Source organism: Hippocampus zosterae, chromosome 2 (assembly GCF_025434085.1).
Source record: "Hippocampus zosterae strain Florida chromosome 2, ASM2543408v3, whole genome shotgun sequence".
NCBI lineage: Eukaryota > Metazoa > Chordata > Actinopteri > Syngnathiformes > Syngnathidae > Hippocampus > Hippocampus zosterae.
This window is the reverse complement of record NC_067452.1, coordinates 7,028,766-7,050,043: the sequence shown is the minus strand read 5'-3', so window position 1 is coordinate 7,050,043 and position 21,278 is coordinate 7,028,766. Positions and strand designations below refer to the sequence as shown.

Here is a 21,278-nt window from a genome sequence, read left to right as displayed (position 1 = left end):
CAATGCATTGGGACAACCTACATTGAACTCTTGAGACGCCGAGCATCCGCGCTGGAGACGCCGGCGTCCACACAGTTTAAAGCACAGTGAAGCTGCTGGAATGGATGAGAAGAGAGTAACCAGTTATAAGAGCGCTGATTGGGAACAAAAGTTGAGCGCGTTGTTACGCATATTTAGTCAATTACATCTACACACAATTGTATGTACACACATGTATTTGATCACTTATTTTTGGACATTTTAGGGGAAGCTGAGCTTCCCTTGCAGTCTTAGAGCAATCGCCTCTGGCGTGGATAACGTGTTTCATAACAGAGTTGGTAAATTCATACAATGACCGCCCCTCTCCCCACCCAATCCCGCGTGCGCACACACACACTAATACCACCACCAACCTAATATGTAGATACAATCTGGCCCTGGCCTTCCTGTGTGGAGTTTGCATGTTCTCCCCGTGGTTTTCTCCACATACTCTGGTTACCTCCCACTTTCGAAAAACATGCATGGTAGGTTGATTGAACACTCTAAATTGTCCTTATGTGTGATTGTGAGTGTGATTGGGGGTTTTCTGTCAACGTTTAGAGGTAAATTAGATTTTCTGCGTCACACCTGACCACAGTGGTTGGGAATCCCTTTAATACTCACCCGAAGGATGAAAAAGATTATGATTTGACGATACTGCCTCTTTGTGGTTCACAGAAATTATTACAAGGTTTCATGCAGATTTTGCCGTATTGGTTGACCAACACTTGAAAAGAGGACTTGTGTAAAACATCCCTGGTACGATTGAATTCATTCTCTCCCTCATTAAAAATCTTAAAATAATAATTCTTCATTAAAGAATTGAAATAGAAATGATATGGTCAAGTTCAAACTACTGACATGAAGAAAATAATTGACATCCTGCTGAGTTTCCAGCCGATCGATGGGCAAAAGCAACTATTCACACTCACGTTCACAGAAAAGCACAATTTTGAGTCTTAAATAAACCAAACTTTTTGAACGTAGGACGACGTTACAAGTGAGTGTGATCTTTGTGCAGGCGTCTTGGGTTCAGTTCTCACTCTGTGACAGTGGGAATGTGGGTTGTAAATTGTTGTTTCCATATGTGCCCCGCGATTGACTGACAACGAGTACGGGCTGTAGTCATTGTGTCTTTTGACCAAAGGCACTTAGGATCACTCATGACCTTGACAAGAATAAGCTGGAGACATGGAGAGAATGGCTGGATGGAGATGTCTATGTGAAACGTTGTTGGTCGTTTTTCAAGTTTGTGGCAAAAAATGTTGTCAACTTTGGAGAAACGGTCAATGCGACACAGGTAAGCATAAAGGAGCAAATGCTGTACCTGCTGTAATGTTATAACCAACCAATGAATGAATCCCACTTGCTTCAAAAGAGAGTTCCTCTCCGACCATGAGTGCATCACCAAAATTATCCTGAGCAACAACCCAATGAGTTGCAGATTTTGCTACATGCAACATGATGAGAAATTTTACTGAGACCCTTAACTGGGTCCCTATACATTTTAGAGTTCTTTTCAAGATCTTATTTGTTTTCAAATCTCTAAATGACCTCGCGCCACCTTACCACTCTGAGCTCCCCCGCCCCTACACACCTGCGGATCAGACATTATTTGAAGTTCCAAGAACTAAACGTAGGCTCAGAGTGGATCGAGCCTTTTCCGTTGCTGGTCCCTCTCTCCGGAATGACCTCCCACTGAACATTCGGCAAGCCTCCTCGCTGCCCATCTTTAAAACTCGCCTCAAAACTCACTTGTATTCTTTGGCATTTGACTCAGCATGAGTCAGATTTGTTCTTGCTTTTGCAGTTCGATGCTTTCTACCGTCTTTGTTACTGATTTCTTGCTTTACTGTTGTATATGTTCAATGCTCCATGTACAGCACTTTGTGTGCAGCGATGGCTGTTTGAAAGTGCTCTATAAATACAGTTGAGTTGAGTTGAGAATGGCGGCATTTAATGGCCTGATGCCTGAGGACACCTTTTGGTCATCTAGCTCGGAGATAGAGGTGCGCTGTTCAGTGAACCTAGAGCACGATAGTTCAGTCTTGCTTTAATTTAAACATCAACAAAACGACAGAGTGAAAACCTCACAAATTGCTGGTGCAGTGTAGCAAAAGTGACACTGAAGAGCAAAACCATTAACATTTACAGCCACAAGGAAACAGGAACTAGACGATAAAATGTCTAATAATATATATAAATACAAAATGAAATGTGTACTCAATCGATATTGTAGAACCCCTTTTAAAATTTCAGTTATGTCATCTCATCAGAAAGCCACTCAAGTTAAACTGTCACATTTAATATTAAGAAGACTTTTTCAAAGCAGGTGTAAAAGAAGCCATTCATGCCAAACTTAAAAACAAAACAAAAATCTCGAAACAGAGGAGGAGGTCTGAGGCATCCCCTATCGTCCTGTAAGCTCCCCCCCCAGAGACGGCCTCAGGTGAGTCATTGTACTTGCAGCGTCCTCTGGTTGACCAACCCCAATGACCACACCCACTGAGGCATGAATTGCGATTTGAGAGATTCAGAATTGAACCAGCCTTTTTTATTAAAGGTGAAGAGTCTTCAATAAACAAGGCTACATTCAAATCTGGCTGGTGCTTTGAAATCTGCAGTGTTCCTTTTAGCAATGGATGTTTGACCACAAACGGTACAGCAACACATGTACACAGACATTAAAGAACTAAGTCATAAATGCTTTATCCTCTGTGAAGAACAATATTCGTGCTATGTTAAGGGGCTGAGACTGTCTCCATGTACAGTATAACCGGCTGTCGGGGGTAGTGGGATTGAGAGGGGAGGCCGGCGCAGATGACCAATTGCGTTCCTTTCAATGCAGACATGATTTCGACAGTGTACAATCGTGGTCGCGGAAGAATATAAACTGATACTTCAAGGCACCACCATATGTAATTTACATTAAACCAAAAGTATTGGGATGGCAAGGTCTGTTGTTTTTGTTTCATATTGAAGACTTTCGAGTTTAGATGAAAAGATAAATGGAGACACATCATCTAATCATCACAATTCATCTAGAAGCGGTTCAGATAACAGTTGGATGTTGTGCTAAGTAACTCAGTAGCGACGAACTTTTGTTTGAAGCTACCCACGATTACAGTGTGAAAAAGTATTGGAACATGTAACTGATGAATGTTTCTCGTTGCTCAGGTGTTGAGTTTGAAATCGACTGCTTAAACGTGCGATCGTGTTTGTATTTGGCTTTGGGTTTGACATGTGAAAAACAAATTTGCTCTTTGGGCAAACATGTCTATTGGAGAAAAGCAAACCGAGAGATGAGGGAAAATCGAGCAGAGTTGGTTGACAAACATTGCGCATAGCCAATACAACAATGTGGAATGTCCTAAAAAAAAAAAGAAAGAACTAGGGGGGTATTGAGCATCACACATTGAACAGGTCGACCAAGGGTATCAACAGCAATTGATGCCAGAAACATTGAGAGAGCTGTGAAGAAACATCCCAAGACCACCGTCAATGACATTAATCTCCACAGGGCAGAGGTGAAGGTATCACAATCTACCTTTTGGAGTCTTTGAGAGAAGAAATACACATCCACTTATCCTCACAAGAGTTGTGGGGGTGCTTGTGCCTATCCCAGCCATCTTCAGACTGTAGGTGGGGAACACCTTGAACCGGTTGCCAGACAATCACAGGGCACAGAGAAACCAACAACCATTCGTGCTCACACTCACACCGAGGGATGATTTAGAGCAGGGGTGCCCAAACGTTTTGGACCAAAGATTGACTTTTCCATCAACCAACCTCCCGGGATCGCCCCTTACCGCGCACGCACACAACCGCACGCATGCACGCCATGATGAGAAACAGCCTGACAAGGTGGCATGCGACACACTTTTGCAGCCTGTTAACTATCGTAGCTCACACGTACCGTTTTGAAGTGCTTCCCTGGGCCCTCCTAGATTCCTATTCTTTGCCCATGCACTCTGTGAATTGTACACGAAGCAAACTCTGAATGAGAATGACGACAAAAGGTAGAGCGCAACAGCTCTGTTCACAAGCTGCAATTGCAGACTGCTGAGTGCTAACAACTTCCGGTAACGTAGGTCACGCCCCACCGTAGGTCAAAGATTTACCTGCTTTATTTTATTTTTAAAATATTTTTTTGTGAAAATTAGACTGATAGGATGATTAGGGTGCAGTGTACATTAACACAAGATATATATTACTAACATGTACAAAGACACACAGATGGTTGTTTGTTTATTTTCTCCTCTACAACCCTCGGATCTACTTGGGACCAGTCCGAGATCTACCAATCGATCAGGATTGACGTAATGGGCACCCCTGATTTAGCGTGTTCAATAAGCATGCCATGCATGCTTTTGGAATGTGGGAGGAAACCGGAATACCCAAAGAAAACCCCCACAGCCCCGGGGCGAACATGCAAACTCCACACAGGGAGGCCGGAGCTGGAATTAAATATATATATATATATATATATATATATATATATATATATATATATACACACACACACACATATATATGGGCGGCCCGGTAGTCTTGAAGAAGATGAAGATATCCTTTATTTGTCCCACAATGGGGGAATTTACAATCTTACATCCAGAGAGTAATTCCAATTTCCAATGAGCCAGTCTCATCCAAAGACAGATGGGAAGGGCCCAACTCACCCATGACCCAAGTGATGATAAGCAGTAGAGAAAATAAACACGTTGATTTCCATGACGTTCTGCTGACGGTATTTGGCACATTGGCCAAGCAATTGGAGGAATTTCTCTACATTCAAAATGGCAACATCTGTACTTCATTCACAGTAAATCAGGAAATCACAGATGAAGAGCACTGAACATTTTCCCATTATAAATTTGTTGACGATGGGATCTTTTTTTTTTGTGCTATGGAAACAATGCCTCAATCAAGGATCGACAACCACACTGGGAGAGAAATAAACATTCTTGCTTTGTTTTCAAACTTTATTGGCATTTTGCAATACATCAATTAATTCCAGTTACAATAAATGACAAGTTACATATGCTAAAGCAACAACAAAATGAGTGCTATTTTATTTCATTTGCTCTTTGTACTGGTTCATGGCTTTGTAAATAAATGGTTGACTCCTGATATCCCTGCTAATCATTCAAGCACATCAATCATGCAGCAAATTTGGATATCGCTGAAAAAGGCCGAGGGCGGAAAAAGGCGATTATAAGTTTGGCAATACTTAAAAAGTCACAGTTCAGATGAGAAAAGAAAGAGAGAAAAAATCTGTGTGAAAAGTAAAAAGTGCAAAAGAAAATGGAAAAAACAAAACAGCAGTATTTCACATAATTAAGAATTCAAGTTGAAAAACATGGAAAGCAGTTTTAATTTTTCAACTGCTCCACCACCACATCAATTTAGGCAGACTCAAATTACACTGTACAGAAATTCAAAGTGCAAATATGAATTGGTATTAAGTTGGTATTTACATTTGATTTTCAGGTTGATGTTGACTTTGTCCAGACAGGCTCAGCTCATCACATGCTCTCAACACACTGAACAATGGCATCTGATTTTTTTTTTTTTTTTAAGTACAAACTAGCAAATGGTAGGTGTTCATGTCATTTGGGGTGTTCCCATTGCCACCAAAAACTTCCTTGAAAAGAAAGGACCGGACATTTATAGTAATAATACTACAAAGCAATATCCGTGTTAAATGCATGGCCAGTGAAATTTTTTGTTGTATTGCCAACCTTCCGCATCAATCATTACCATAACTTCATAATCCACAACTACTATTGTAGGTAATTAAATTGCATAGGACTTGTAAAACTTTCTTGCTCCCTGGCCATGTCTGACAAGTACTCCTGAAGCACAATATGGCTCAGAAGCTTTTTTGTTTCATTTTTTTTCCCCTCAATGCTCGATGATCACCCGTGAGAACCCCCACGACCAGAGCCGATGGTCAGATCTTTTTTCTTTTTGTTCGTATCAGAAATGGCAGCAGTGAGAGTAGCCCTCCTCCAGTTTAATTGCCTGGCTTGTGCTGCATAGGTCAGGAATAAAATCCTGAAATTCATCTCGTTATAACCATTACATGCTAAAATGCTATTTTGTTCACCTAACATCAAAAGGATTCGGGTCAAATTCAACTGGCTGATGCCAAAAATCTGATTAATGTTCAGTCTTCCATGGTAAACCACCACGGGATATGTAACCCGATCCTACATGCACATTTATGAATAGCCCAAAATTGACCGACGTGAAAGTGACTAAGGTGTTAAGGATGTAGGCAGTGCCACTGCAAGTTAAAGAGCTACATCCTGGATGGCGTAAGACTTGATCAGAATAGTTCATTGGCTGGCCGGCACAACTACAATCTACATCTATTTGCTATGCATTTCAACTGTACCTGCCTCTGTACATTTACTTTACTGCCCTTCTTCCTCTTCCCTGCAACAATGGCCTGGCAGGTCATTCGAGGGTGCGGGTGGGTGGTGGTTGTAGGATTTCTCAATGGAAGGGAATGGCAATGGGGCGGAACCCTGCGGAGAATCACCAAAAAAATCATGAGGGCCCACAGTAGCAGGTAGCCCAGACATTGCCAAATGGCAGCCTGTGGGATGGGAGGATAGGGATATTATAAACTTCTACGACAGTGGTCCCGCGCATACTCGCAGTATGACATCCGTGGATTCATCTGGTTTTTGTTTTGTTTTTGTTTTTTGGGGCAACAAAACACCCACTTTTCATGGACAATGTATATTGAAGGTTAATTTTGTGGGTTCTTTTTTTTTTTTTTTAAAGAGTTTCCAGGCTTGGTCAAAAAATAAAAAGAAATACATTCCCAATGCATTTCAATGGCAGTCAATTCGACGTGGACTTTTGCTATTCGCGGCCCAGCTTGTTATTCCCGAGAATAGCGGGGGTCCACTGTACAGTGTTAAGTTGGAATATCACCAGTCACCACTAGATGGCAGACATTGCTTAGTTGCACATTAACAGGGCACATCTTAAACAACGACCTTAGTAAGCCAAATATCTTTTTTGCCGATATAGAATGACCTCTAAAATAGTACCTGAATAATAGAATTTCTGTGCCTTCGTCGAATGGTCATTTTTATGCTTGCCAACCCTTTGCATTGTTGGGGAATCAAAGTTCATGATTGTTTTTTGATTGTCGTTATTTTTGTTTGTTTGTTCAAACCCTTTGTTGTTGGAAGGCTAGGTCTTTAATTCATGAATAGCGAAATGTATTAGGACAAATATATTCAGATACTGTGACGGCCATTAATTTATAAAAAAAACAAAACAAACACCGCCATGCACTTGGTTTTGTCCATATTTAAAATGGCATTTTTGTCATATACAGCTGCCTAAAAAGCGTGTGCCCCATGTGGCCCCACAGTAATTGTGCCCCCACCCTTCAGTTAGACTAATTAGATTTTCTTTTACCTGGTTAATACAGGAAGAAGAGGCGTGTTCTGTGTGAGGAGGCCATGTTCTCGGTCATATTGCGGACCTTTAGGTAGTTGACAAAACCCCTGAAGAACAGCAAGAGACCTGAAAAGGAGAGGGCAATTAGGGTGACCTTTCAAATACTGATGGATAGGACGGCTTGGTTTTAAGTCAACAAAGTATATGGAATAGCCATCCAAAGTGAATTTGGATGGCTGAAGTTTTCTGAATTTACCGAGCAGCAGGAAGATCCACCACAGCCAGTACTGACCATTGAAGTAACCAGTGAAGTAGTCAGAGAACTGGAAAAGAAAAATGCAAAATATTTATGTAGACCACAACAAGTTAGGCGTAACATCATCACATACCCTGACAATGAGAATCCACTTGATGAGGGAGAGGCCAAAGCCACAGATGGCGCCGTAGCGCCCTGCAATGGTGTTGGTCAAACAGAAGGACAAACAGAAGCCAATCCAGTTAAACAAGAAGGCCACTAGAGGGAGACAAAAACAAAAGGATGAGGTGGGCTGAGCAAAAACCTGCAAGATGAACCAAAAACAATCTGACATGTCAAGCTTTTTTCTTCACAAATACAAGTAACGCCATCTAAATCAGTGGTTCTTAACCTTGTTAGTGGTACCAAACCCAACCAGTTCATATGCACATTCACCGAATCCTTCATTAGTGAAAAATAAATATGATTTTTTACAAATACATGACATCAAAAAACATTTATTAAAAATAGAAAAAAAGTAAATACAATTACATGGCATAAGTATAGTTTTTTTCCCCAATTGTATGACGTACTATCATGACAGTCACATGGTGACAACTGAGTGAACAAAATTTCCCACAGCACTGATTGGACAAGCAATGTCATGTGATCATCTGCAGCCAGCGATGGCCAAGCGGGCGTGTCATAACTAATTGACATATTGAGTCGGCTATGTTTTAACATTCATGGCGGAGGCTCCGTCAAACCCCTGAGACGATTCACCGAACACTTAGGGTTCGATCGAACCCCGGTTAAGAACCGCTGATCTTAACTGTTGAAAGTGTGTTTAAGTCTTCATAAATAGGAAACTAAAGAGCTAATTATTATTTAAAGATTATTTAAAGAAATTTAAAGTTCATGAGTAGCTTTAAACACAGCAGGGCGTTGGCCCTGTGGAGCATCATGGTGTTGCAAATTCATTGAACCACATTCGAAATGAAATTTAAGAACAACTTCACAATGTTCCCAATGTCATTTGAACTATAAAACACGTAATTATGTTTGCTGCTATATGCTATGTTATGGTACTATGGTAATTTTTTTCCTAACATTTAAGGATTTTCTTTTCTCTCACTTACTAAAAAAGGCCAGCATGAAGATTCCATCATTCCCAACTCGAAGCTGGTCAGCATCGTTGAAATCATCTCTGGGAATAAATTCATCCTCCTGATGGTGATTCATGCACAGGTAATTATGAGAAAAACACAGTAACAAATGCAACAAAAATTTGTGGAAAGAAAACAAGCACTAAAATGGATTCGCACCCGCGAAATCACCTCCACAGTGGAAGCAGCCAAGGCGGCGGCTTTGGCTTTTTCCGCCTCATCATATGTGGGCAACGAAGTGGCCACACTATAAGGTGGTGGCACTGGGAAGTCACTTTGGAAACTTGTCTCTGTCGTAAAATAATTTAAGAGGAGACATTAAAGTACACAGGCCATATTAGTGTGACACTATAAGGGAAACCAGCAATCAGTCAACAGAGATTTCAACAGCAAAACAACCAATGGGGCTACATGAACCCCACTACAGGAACATTTTGAAAAACAATTTATCGTGGCCCTTTGTCTCCACCAAAACGGTTTACCCAGGTACAGAGATTCCCAGAGGCTTTCTAAGCACCTTTGACCCATTAGGCTCTTTCTGGGCATAGCTGTAACTTTTAAATGGGCGCGCTGCATTGATTTTTTTTAACTTGGATTTTGATTAATAGCTGTTCTGGAGGGACATTTTGAGACGGTTTCAAGATTGTTTTGTGTTTTTTGTTATTGTAAAGTGTCCTTGGGTGTCTTGAAAGGCGCTTATAAATAAAATGTATTATTATTATTATTATATAAAGGCATTGTGAGCTGTCCATCATATGCTACAGGGACCTTCAGAGTCTCCTGCAACGCCACAGCCGCCTTGGTAAATTTCATTCATGTTGACGTGTGCCCTTTTAAACACTAGATGAAGATATACTGAAATACACAAGCTGCAAAAGTCACTGTCTGAATCATTTTCTGGTAACTGCATTGACGTTTAATAGCCATCGGGTGGCAGTCATCTGCAGTGTAATACAGTAGCACAATGCCTCCCCCTGAACACGACATCAGTCTCATTTGTGTTTCCTGCCCTGCACTACCTGACCGTGGAAATGCCAACTAGCTGGGCCACAAGAACTGCGTATTAACAGGAATTTATATAACCAGGAACTCAATGCAACGGGACTTGTTGGTGGAAAAGGGGCGGTACAGTACACACCTTGCACCGCGGCAGTCGCACCCAGGTCAATATGGGCATAAGGAGGCGGAGGTGCATCTGCAGCCCCAGCTTCTGCAGGTGGAGATGCAGGTAGCACGCTGATCTGCGTCTGGCTTTGGTCCTGCGACGGTCCAGCCTGGGGGGTGGCACAGGGCTGCTGCTCACTGCCGGAGGCCTCAGAGGAGTCATCCTCGTTATGCAGCTGAAAGTTCAGACAATAGCTGTGAGAACACCATCCAATTCACAAGGGATGACTTGGGCCTGGCACAGTATTGGAAGCAACTAAAATAAGAAACCATTACGTTTTTTTTGGTTGTTGTTGGTTTTTTTTGTTTCTTTTTACAGGAAACCCTCAGTAATTCCATGTTTTGGTATTTGAATTATGTACAGCTGACAAAGATGACCAACATGAGGACAACATGTGACAGGATGGCTGGACTCTGTTGGTCAGGGAAACTCAAATAAACCAAAAAAGACACAAACGTGTTTATCAGAGCAATCAAACAAACTTTGGCATAAGTCTCTAGACATTAGTGGATCTTTGAACAAACGAGGATCCTACAGGTTTCTTCAAGTTTAATTTAAGACCTTTAATACCCATTTAAGACCTTTTTTTCCACTTAATACCCATTTCATAGCCATAACGGCAAAGAAAAGCAAAATCTGTCAAATTCTGTTAATTCTCGAACATAGAAATGTGCAATATGCGCCGAATGTATGAATGCAGCATATTCATGTGAAGCAGAATTCACCAAGCGTTGGATTGTTCACCCACTAATAGGGAACGTGAGCTGGGTTTAGACCGTCGTGAGACAGGTTAGTTTTACCCTACCCTAGTAGGGTAGGGTACCCTACCCTAGTGTTATGCTACTCACACAACACTACCACAGCGCAGACACACACCACAGGCAATGGGCCAAGTACAGGTGTGGTGCCTAGGTGCGACTGTGAGCGTGAATGGTTATTTGTCTTTGTATGGCCTGCGATTGGCTGGCAAACAGTTCAGGATGTATCCCGACTGCTGCTCGAAGACACGGCTCCAGCACACCTGTGACCCTTGTGAGGACAAGTGGATCAGATTTTACATCCATCCATCCATCCATTTTCCGAACCGCTTGATCCTCACTAGGGTCGCGGGGGGTGCTGGAGCCTATCCCAGCTGTCTTCGGGCAGTAGGCGGGGGACACCCTGAATCGGTTGCCAGCCAATCGCAGGGCACACAGAGACAAACAACCATCCACACTCACAATCACACCGAGGGACAATTTCAGAGAGTTCAATCAGCCTGCCACGCATGTTTTTGGAACGTGGGAGGAAACCGGAATACCCGGAGAAAACCCACACAGGCCCGGGCGAACATGCAATCTCCACACAGGGAGGCCGGAGCTGGAATTGACCCCGGTACCTCTGCACTGTGAAGTCGACGTCCTAACCACTGGACTACCGGGTCGCCCCAGATTTTACATATACTGTGTGTGAGTGTGTGTGTGTGTGTGTGTGTGTCTATTTATTTATAGATAGACCTATCTCTCTCTCTCTCTCTCTCTCTCTCTCTCTCTCTCTCTCTCTCTCTCCCCCTGTCCCCCTCTCCCCCTCTCCCCCTCTCTCCCTCTCTCCCTCTCTCCCTCTCTCCCTCTCTCCCTCTCTCCCTCTCCCCCTCTCTCCCTCTCTCCCTCTCTCCCTCTCCCCCTCTCCCCCTCTCCCCCTCTCCCCCTCTCTCTCTCTCTCTCTCGATAGATAGATAGATAGATAGATAGATAGATAGATAGATAGATAGATAGATAGATAGATAGATAGATAGATAGATAGATAGATAGATAGATAGATAGATAGATAGATAGATAGATAGATAGATAGATAGATAGATAGATAGATAGATAGATAGATAGATAGATAGATAGATAGATACACACACACTCTTTTTTTTTACCCCGCCCCCATTTCAATGGAGAAATTTATCGAATGTACAAGTAATTTGAGTTACAAGCTTGGTCACAGGAGAAATTTGACTCATAAATCAATCTATCATTGGAAATGTCACGCAGCATGCTGACTTGCCTTCTTTTTCAATTTGATTCCACAATTAGACCTCTCTCTCCGCATTAACAGCTATACTGTTGCCCAAAGGGAAGTAAGTAACCCCCTTAACACCGCCGGACTCTGGTGACAGGGATGATGATCTACGGACCATTTTTTAGAAGCCATAATGAACACCGTGGAGATTAAAATGTTATTTAATTATAAATGGCAGCTGGTCAAGGCGCACATACTACATAAATCCTCAAAGCTTCATCACGAGCCTACTTCGGTGCCCAAACAACATGCTGGTCTGCCTTTGACGACTGTACTTGAAACGTGACAATTGAACTACTCACTGAATAAGGCTCATGCATTTCCACATTTGTCTCTCTATTAACACAAATACACCCAGTCAGTTTTTAAACAATTCAACTCAATTTTCAAGCACTTTACCAAAATCCGCAGCTGTAACAAAGGGCTATTTGAAACATAAGTCAACAATCAAAATAGTATGTAGAGGTGCAGAGTTTTATTCCCGTGTTGCACTTGTTGTGTGAGGCTACTATTCGATGAGAGAGAGGAGCAGCGACCAGTATGAGGGCACCGGGATTACAGATGTCTAGGACCAGGATACTGAAATAATCATCTCAAAATCACACCGTATATGATGACATTCACGGTTGCTACCAGATGGGTTTGCATGTAAACAAACAACTGCTGTTTTCTACCAGCTCGGTTTTTTGGGCAGTTGACAAGGATTGTTGTAACTCCCCTGTCCGATTTAGTCCTCGCTACAGTTTCACTTCATTTTAGCGCCAGCTCTCATCCATCTCTCCATGTCGACTTCCCGGATGCAAGCTTGGTCAAATGGATATTGGAGGTGAAGCTTCCTGTAGTATGAGGCCTGTGAAGAGGCAAACGTCCAATAACGCTGATATTTTCTGGTCAATAAAATACCATGAACAAAAGGCTGCCCAGCCTAACAGGGGAGAACTTAATTGAGCTGCTGTACCAAGCTGCTGGTAAAGACTCACACAAGTTCGTCTCGGCCAAAAACAGCACAAAACGGGTTATGCATCTAACAAACCACACTATAGATGCTATTGTAGTTCAACAGTAAGAGCTCATATCACCGTGTTGTGTAACTGGAACCAACCCCCGCTTCAAGCTGGTGAAGGCAGGCATCTTACGACATGGGCATTGGACAACCATGTTTAAATACGATGTTTCATCATTGGCACCTGCCGATGAAACGTGTCTTTCCATCATATCTTTAATCAAGACGCCATCCATGGACATAAAGGCGTTGGCACTTTCAACAACAACAACAACAACAAACTGCAAAATACAATGAGCGCAGGTGAACTAGTGTATTGTTGGCAGAACCAATTTGCTACGGTTAGCCTAGCATACGCGGAAGTGTTCACCTTACTGGTTGTAACAAACGCGCAACGGAATTCGAGAAACCTTTCTTTCTAACAGCGCCAAACCAGGCTGGATATCGGAAAGAACAACATATAAGGCGTCCTAATTAAATGGTAGAACTTGGTGGCAGGGCCCCGTTGGTTTACTGTGGTTGGTCATGTAGGCCAAATACCACAACATTAAATACTCAGAACTTACCACTTGGTATCGACTTGTTGGGTCCATCGTGAAAATATACAACTGCCGAGCGAGCCAGGCAAGAGAGTTCCGAATTTGTCCCGTTTACAAAACAGAAAATGCTTTATCTCACAAACACCTAAAACTATACTAAAACCGTCAGCATAAGAAATGGCCGCAGTTTACAGAACAGTCGCTTCGTTGTTGCTTCAAAAAAATTGTCATAGTGTCAAGTTCGTATTAAAGTCGAACATTTCCGCCCGAACATTAAAATAAACATTTCCTGGACAGTTTTAAAGACTTCCATTTAAACATTCACGTATTGATAGAAACGTTGGTGAATATATTTTTTACTTTTTCTCGTGTATAAAGTACTTTGAATCAAATTGAGTTTAGTTTTGCGCATTTTATTTTGCAATCCGCAAGCCGCATTTCCGATATTACATCGTTCTTTTATTTCCGGAAGGCCGAGTGATTGGACGAACCAGATGACGCACATACAAATCGAAATGATGAATGGTTAACCACAACGTTTTTCCATTCCAAGTAGAAATCTTTAGATCTTTGGTCGTATAAGAGGAATTACTCCTCAACGTAACATTAACGAGTAAAAATTGTGCTATTTTCGGGCAATAAAAAAGTTCATTTCTAACGTTTAGTTTCCCCAACATATGCTTAACTCTGAACTTTGTTTCCGTATTCACCAAGCACTAAATATATTAGTTCATCGGAGCTTTTTGTGCAGAGCACAGGTAGAAATTACGGTAGGTTTTAATTCAGCAAAATTCGCTGTTTGTCGTTGTTAAGTCTTTCTTCTGTGCGGTGTTCTTCACCCCCCAAAAAAACCGATATGATTCCGTTTCCTGATTATTTACAAATTACAGAACCCGGTTTTTAAATCCAACAGCCATTTATTGAGACAATGTGATGTCATGTGAATGAACAAATGCAATTAAACTAATACAGCCATACAGTTGACCCCATTATGAAAGTAAATCAATACAATATAAAGGTGAAACAAGTCTTCATTAATAAAGATTATTCACACTTTTTGGCCCTTAAACATCAAATAGTCGCAACCAGTACATGACAAAAAAAGGTCACATCGCTTAGACACGATAGATGTCACACCTTTATTCAGTTCATATTGTTCTGCAGTAAGAAAGAGGAAATGACGACAACACCAAAACCACAAGCATTCAGAAACTACTCACATGTACACACACTTGGAAGCAGACATGTAGGAAAAAGCGAAGCCAAAATACAGTAATCATGTTTTGCATCAGAGACCGATACAGGAAGAGAAAGCGGACCCATGTCTGGCACCAAACGGATAGATGATGAGAAGGCCTAAATGGGACATCTCCACACGTCTATCCAGCGATCTATCGAGCGAGCTTCCAATTGTGAATGTGAGGCCGATGGGTCCAACTATTCCTTCACACTTGAGGGAGCCATATATTCATTAGATAACTTTCATGTCAAGTCGGCCCGGTAGACCAGTGGTTAGCACGTCGGCTGCACAGTGCAGAGTTACCGGGTTCGATTCCAGCTCCGGCCTCCCTGTGTGGAGTTTGCATGTTCTCCCCGGGCCTGCGTGGGTTTTCTCCGGGTGCTCCGGTTTCCTCCCACATTCCAAAAACATGCGTGGCAGGCTGAGGGTCAAGCGGTTCGGAAGATGAGATGAGGGAACATTCATGTCCAGCAGAGGGCAGACACGATTAGTTTATAAATTGAGGAACCTTTTTTCTGCAGTACTGTACCTCAAGATGACTTCGAAAGTAATTGATACATTTATAAATGATTGTGGTGGACACAACACCATATTGTAGACAAAGCAGTGTTTTCTTTATAACGTTGCTGACACTAATCTGAATCTCCCCATGATGTTCAAAACACAGGAGTGTATCGAAGCTGAATGTTTTAATAAATGCCCTGTATGGAGCCAACACTATTAATTTGCCATTTGAACATGCTTGTGTGATTCCTTGCCAACAGACAGCTGTTCTGGCACTTAGCCGTGTGATTACTTTTGACTTGGGTGCACGGATGTGGTTTAGTCAATCATAGAAGTGTTCTCTCCAGGGACAGAGACAGCTGGGCGTCCTTGCATGCGGAAAGATGCTGCCATGTAAATTTCAAAATAACGCTAATCATGTTCGTGTGTGGTTGCTGATATGACTATATGCAAGATCATCCTTCTTTTAAGTTATCTTTTTGTGCAGTTGCATGGTGCAAACAAGCAGCTGTTTCTAAATCACACAGGGACTGTAAACACCACTTCGTTTCAATGTGTAATGACTGTTTCCGAAAAAAAGCTGATTATGTCAGCAAAAAGGATTGATTCTGTTCTCACATATTATGAAATAAATGACATAATGAAACAGAGGAGTGATGGACTTTACTGGTAGTCTGAGCATGACCGCTGTTGTGTATTCATTCAAAAGATCATGGAAATATAAGTGAATAATGTAAAAGTGTACAGAAAAGTCAAGATTTCCCCCATGGTACCCAAGACCGGGTGTTTGATGCTGAAACACTTTCTTTCCCTCGGCATCCCGCCTCTCTCTCCCACGCTCCCGCCATCACTTGCCTGCTGCTGATGAATTAAAAGAAAGTATGTCATTTGGCAGCCATGCGGGGAGGAAGGAGGAAGACATCAGAAAGAATTCATTCCGTGAGTTTCTCCAACATGGGCCCGGGCTCGGCTGTTTTGTGGCTTTTTGTGGTTTGCATGCGGTTATTTGGGTCAGTTATTGGGGGCAGCTCTGTTCACCAAACAGTTTTCACCCATCTTGACAAAAACAGGACAAGTACAATGGCGATGTTTCATATGGCTGCATTCATATTCGGAAAATCTCAGCTTCAGTGTTAGGTGCTTTGTTTTTAACGAGAGACACTCAACACTTCTGCTGCAAGCAGCTGCTGTTGCTATGCGACTCCACTCTGAGGGAAGCATCACTAAAGCTTGATGGCAGCACCGGTCTGCTGGCACCTGAGAGTTTTTACATGTGAATCTGGGCCATAATGTCTTTTGTGGACTATGCTGCACCTCATTATCTTGTTTGCCATTCTCAACATAATAAGTAGGACTGTACACGAATCGGTGGTGACTCAAATAGAGATGCGAAATTGGAATTTTTGGAATTGTTCATAACGGGTCGTAGCGTGTATGTTTGAGCGGTGATTTTCACATCTCAGTCAGTCTCTATTGGGGTGTTGCAGAATGAGTCAGGCCAAGCAGCGAGCAAGCAACAAACTCTTTAATGAGAACAAAAAGGGAATACTGTTGGCCGTAACCACACCAAAAACAATGTTAACTGATGCGTAGCTTCATCATTTCTCCATTCTCTCTCCCCCAATCTCGGTTTTTGCTCTCGTTACCTTTGAGGCCAGCCCAGATGAGAGGAAGCCACAGAACTTCATTCAGTGTGTATGTGGGGGAGAGCATGTTGCGTGTGGAAGCATGCTGCATTCAAATGAACATTAAAGTCAACTGTTAAGCGGTCAGGCAATGAAGCCTAGCTAAGCATTGTACCAATTCCTTTGTTTACTCGCTTTGTTTACTTGGACTTTCACAACATCCTAGCAAGGGAGATAAAATACAAATTACTCGCGGCGGCGTTAGATGAGTGCTACCTGGAGTTAAAATTGGTTCGAAAGAACACTCTGGGTTCTGCCATTGTCCACTATACTGCAAAGTATCCTGGAGTTTAAAATTAAATTATTTTAAACTAAAAAAGAAAACCTTTCAGTAGGTTGATGCGGCTGCGTTAGCACATTGGTGTAGACTAGAGCCTAGACTCCCTAATGCTTCGCAAGTCTTCTCTCGAGTAAGTAAGCGGCATAGGGTCGCCAGAAACAAACAAAAATGACTAAAATAAAGACAATACCAGGGAGCACGTCACTGAGGTAGCGACTCCTACGGCCCCCATCTCCAAATAACCATAGGCAGACATGAATATTATCTCCTATCAGGCATAGATTTTAATGGCCGGAGCTTGGCAAGGATGTTCTACATGCACTGAACTTTTTAGAGCAGTCCCCCGACCCTGGACCCCCACCCCCAACCCTTTCTGAAACACATACATTTGATTCAATAGGCTGATTGAAGCCACTCACAATTATATTCTCAAATGACTTGTTAACAGATTAACTGTGCAGTACAACCCTTTCATGTATTATAAAGGAAGGGGAGATTAAAAATCTCACACATGCCCAATGGGAGTTGCATACTTGCATAAAAGAAGGAAGGACAGGAAATGCCAAGCTCAGCATTTTCTGAAGTAATTTCCATGCATACATTGTGCGATATATTTTGGGTACATGCAAACAAAGCGAGGAAACTGTCTTCTTAACCCTTTGCTGTGCAAGTGGTTTAAAAATGATCCAGAGAGTATGGAGATCAATATCTCACAATATCTTTGTAATAACAAAGATATTGCAAGATGTCATAATTCAGTATTCACTCTTGCAACTATTTTTCCAAAAAAGAGACAAGCAAAAATGACAACAATGGTTCTTATATTGTCAACATTCGTATTTCTTGCATGGTGGTGGGCGGCGGGCAAAGAGGATTTAGCCAATAATACCATATGCAAATCTACAGTTTCATATATTGTAAGAATTGTGTGTATTATAAGACATTATTATATGATTATACATTACTGTCAATAATTTCATACATCCCACTTTTTTTCATAGATTTGGGAGTCCTGACTTGAAATGACTATGAGTTGGCGGTTGGTGCATAAAATTAATGTTATAAGATGCAATTCGTACTTCCTAATTGTAACAATACATACCATATTAAAACACATAGCAATTTATTGAAACGAGACAATGTTTATTTTTTTCTAAATACATTCAAAATAATAAAGACAAAGTTTAGGTTGGCATGTTCATTGCTCATGTGGCTCCTTTGAAAAATCATCCCTGGCAGTCGATGATTAAGGTACCATGCATGTTTCTGGAATACAGTATGGAATGAAACTGGCGTACCTGAAAAACACCCAGAGAGACACAATGAAAACATGCAGAGTCCATATTCGAACCCATTACCTCTGAACTCTGAAGTGGATGTGCTTCCCAGGCATCCGCCGTGCCCCCGGGCCACTAAGCAAACTCGTCTCCATCTTGGACAATTATTCTACTTCTTTCCATGACACTCTGCGACATCAAAGTAGCTCTTTCTCCAACAGACTTATCCAGCTTTGCTCCTGGAAACAATAGCTCAGATCATCTTTTTATACTGTTCTGCATTTACTTGCAAAACAATTCCCCCCTGGATCTGAGGAATAAAATCCTGGACACTGCAGTAACGTACTGTATACATTTTCACATGTGAAATCATAATTGCTCAATGTGCAACACATACATCGAACGTATATTGCCAAGTTCTCTGCATGTTAAATGCATCCAGGTGTCTTTCATTCATCAACAGTGAGTTCATTACATATTCACCAGTCGTGGGTGCGTCAGTAAATGTTGCTGTTTTGTCATTTGTTCACCCGTCCGTCATCATCAATCCGTCATTATTTCAAGTCGACTAAATCTGTCATCGTCAGTCTGTCACTTCGTTATCGTTATTTTAACTGCGCTTCATCATTATTTTAGGACCATCAGCTCTTCCGCTTCTTTGTCTTCTTCTTCTTCGGCGGCATTGTGTCAGCGACAGCCAATTGGCATCGGGGACATACTCCTGACTACGTCACATGCATTCGCAGTGGCGTTGTGAGAAGGGGAGCCACCGGCAGCCATTTTACATTGCCAAACGCTAAGCTCGCCTAACTTGAATGCAGTGATTTCTCTGCAGCATTTTCACATTATTGCAAAATGCAAAAATATGGGGTATGCGGTTGAACCATTAAGTTTGGGATAAGTGCTACATGCACATTTCGTCAGGAAGAATGTGATTTGAGTTGGTTTGGGGAAATTATGGGTGTTGTATCCTCCGGGCCAAAGATGAAAAAGACCATCCAGACAGTTATCAGCACTAAATTAAAAAGTCATTACAGGTATATGTGATGGAATGGGAGCGTGTTAGTGCCCATCGTGCCGCTGTCACCTGCTGCCAGCCAAGCAACGTCTTTTTCAGGAATGTCCTTGCTTATTTCAGCAAGACAATGCCAAGCCACATTCTGCTTGTGTTCGTACTGTCGTGAAAGAGCACTGGACTGGCCTGCCTGCAGTCCATACCTGTCTCCCATTGAAAATACGTGGCACCTTCAGAAGCACAAAGTCTGACATCCCAGACTGTTGAACAACTGTGGTCATACATCAGGAAAAAATGGGAAAGAACTCCACCTCCAAAGCTTCAACAATTAATTTCAACAATTAAGCAAGTAAGATATCCTTTATTCGTCCCACACTGGGGAAATTTACAGCCTCCAGCAGCAAGAATGTATGTAGAAAGAAGAAAGAAGAAAGAGAAAAAAAACAACAAACATCTTTCAATTAAATGCAATATGAACACAAAATGGATAAATCACAGTTTCCGAATGCTTATTGAGCATTGCTAAAAGAAAAGGGTGATGTAACGTTATCATAAACATGCTCCTGTCTCAGCTTTTTTGGAACTGCATGGATATTGTTATGCGTGACTGTGACATTTTCCCAATTATTATCAAAACAAAACTGTAACTTTATGTTATTGAATTGAGCTATTGAGAGATAGAAACCATCAGTTCCAAGCATCAGTGTGGAATTGCCATATCAGTGTGTTTTGATGGATTGGACTGTTGAACAAAAGATAGGCAGTTCTAAATATGTTTGTTCAAATGTTTTTTTTTTAATTCAGTAAAAAAAATAAAATAAAATAAAAAAGACACTTAATAAGTTGTAACAATCTTTCCTTCTCTTCTTGCCCAGTCCAGCCAGTATTTTGAGGTAGCGGTTGAGGAGAGAAAAGACAGACTGGACTTCATATTTCATGTTGAGCCTGCTAGCACACAGTCATCACCTAAAGCAAGATTCTACAAACCTTGTAGTGAAGAAGGTGTTTGCGAATGAAGATGGCACAAGCAGGAAGTGGCTGACATGTTGTAATCAATGTCATGCTTGATTTTGTTTTGTATGATTACTTAAGCAAGCCAACTGATTCCACTTCTTTATAGGATTGACAAGATTTGTTGGCTTTGTTTTCCCGTGAGCTGTGCTGTACATCAAGGGAGTAAGCATATACCTGTACTTTATACACATGACCCCAATAATTAAAGTTGGCTTTGGGATAGTTGTAAAATATATAGATAGACTGCTATGGACAATATTATTTGTCTAAAGTCACAGAGATTACCCCAGACAGGAATGGCTTGGATAATGAGTGAAATGCTAGCTGCCTCATATTTGACTACAAATACTGTTTTACCTTCATGGCTGTCTGTTTTAGTCTATTTCCTTTAAAAGATGTAAGAGATTTTTGTTTTGTTTTGACATCGGTATTTTGATGTGTAGTTCAATAAGCACACTTTTTTTTAAATGAAAGACATGACACTGTTTGCTGTGTGAGATCAATATTCAAGTGTGATTTTCAAGAGTATCTCACTTCTACTGTCAGTTCACACATTTTAGGTTTTTGTTTTTAATAGATTCGTTACCCTTAATTGTTATTGGTACAAAGGGTATTTGTTGTTTTATGTCAACTTTCTGTGAGTGTCAAGCACGCTCAAAAACAGAA

At 41.6% G+C, this 21,278-nt stretch overlaps 1 protein-coding gene across 3 annotated transcripts; it reads right to left on the bottom strand.

The window, feature by feature from the left end:
* Positions 1–4,986: 4,986 nt before the first annotated feature.
* On the bottom strand, positions 4,987–13,992 carry ndfip2 (Nedd4 family interacting protein 2). 3 transcript variants are annotated; one of them, XM_052053332.1, is made up of 8 exons: positions 13,625–13,992; positions 9,983–10,184; positions 9,016–9,134; positions 8,818–8,905; positions 7,833–7,957; positions 7,700–7,766; positions 7,462–7,569; positions 4,987–6,551 (listed from the first exon to the last, which is right to left on the bottom strand). In XM_052053332.1, exons 1-7 carry the CDS (start codon positions 13,649–13,651, stop codon positions 7,466–7,468), a joined length of 732 nt encoding a protein of 243 aa, XP_051909292.1. In that variant the 5' UTR covers positions 13,652–13,992; the 3' UTR covers positions 4,987–6,551; positions 7,462–7,465. The 3 variants fall into 3 exon arrangements, with proteins under 3 accessions (XP_051909292.1, XP_051909283.1, XP_051909274.1); XM_052053323.1 differs by having other exon boundaries at positions 4,987–6,622; positions 9,004–9,134; positions 13,625–13,991; XM_052053314.1 differs by having other exon boundaries at positions 9,004–9,134; positions 13,625–13,988.
* Positions 13,993–21,278: the final 7,286 nt, after the last annotated feature.

What these genes read in the sequence shown, in the direction of transcription:
- ndfip2 (XM_052053323.1), bottom strand. Translation starts at nt 13,651, where the DNA reads ATGGACCCAACAAGTCGATACCAAGTG. An exon ending in CAACAAGTCGATACCAAGTG is followed by an intron (nt 10,185 to 13,624) that starts GTAAGTTCTGAG and finishes CTGAACTTTCAG; the next exon opens with CTGCATAACGAGGATGACTC. An exon ending in GTGGATCTTCCTGCTGCTCG is followed by an intron (nt 7,570 to 7,699) that starts GTAAATTCAGAA and finishes TCTCCTTTTCAG; the next exon opens with GTCTCTTGCTGTTCTTCAGG.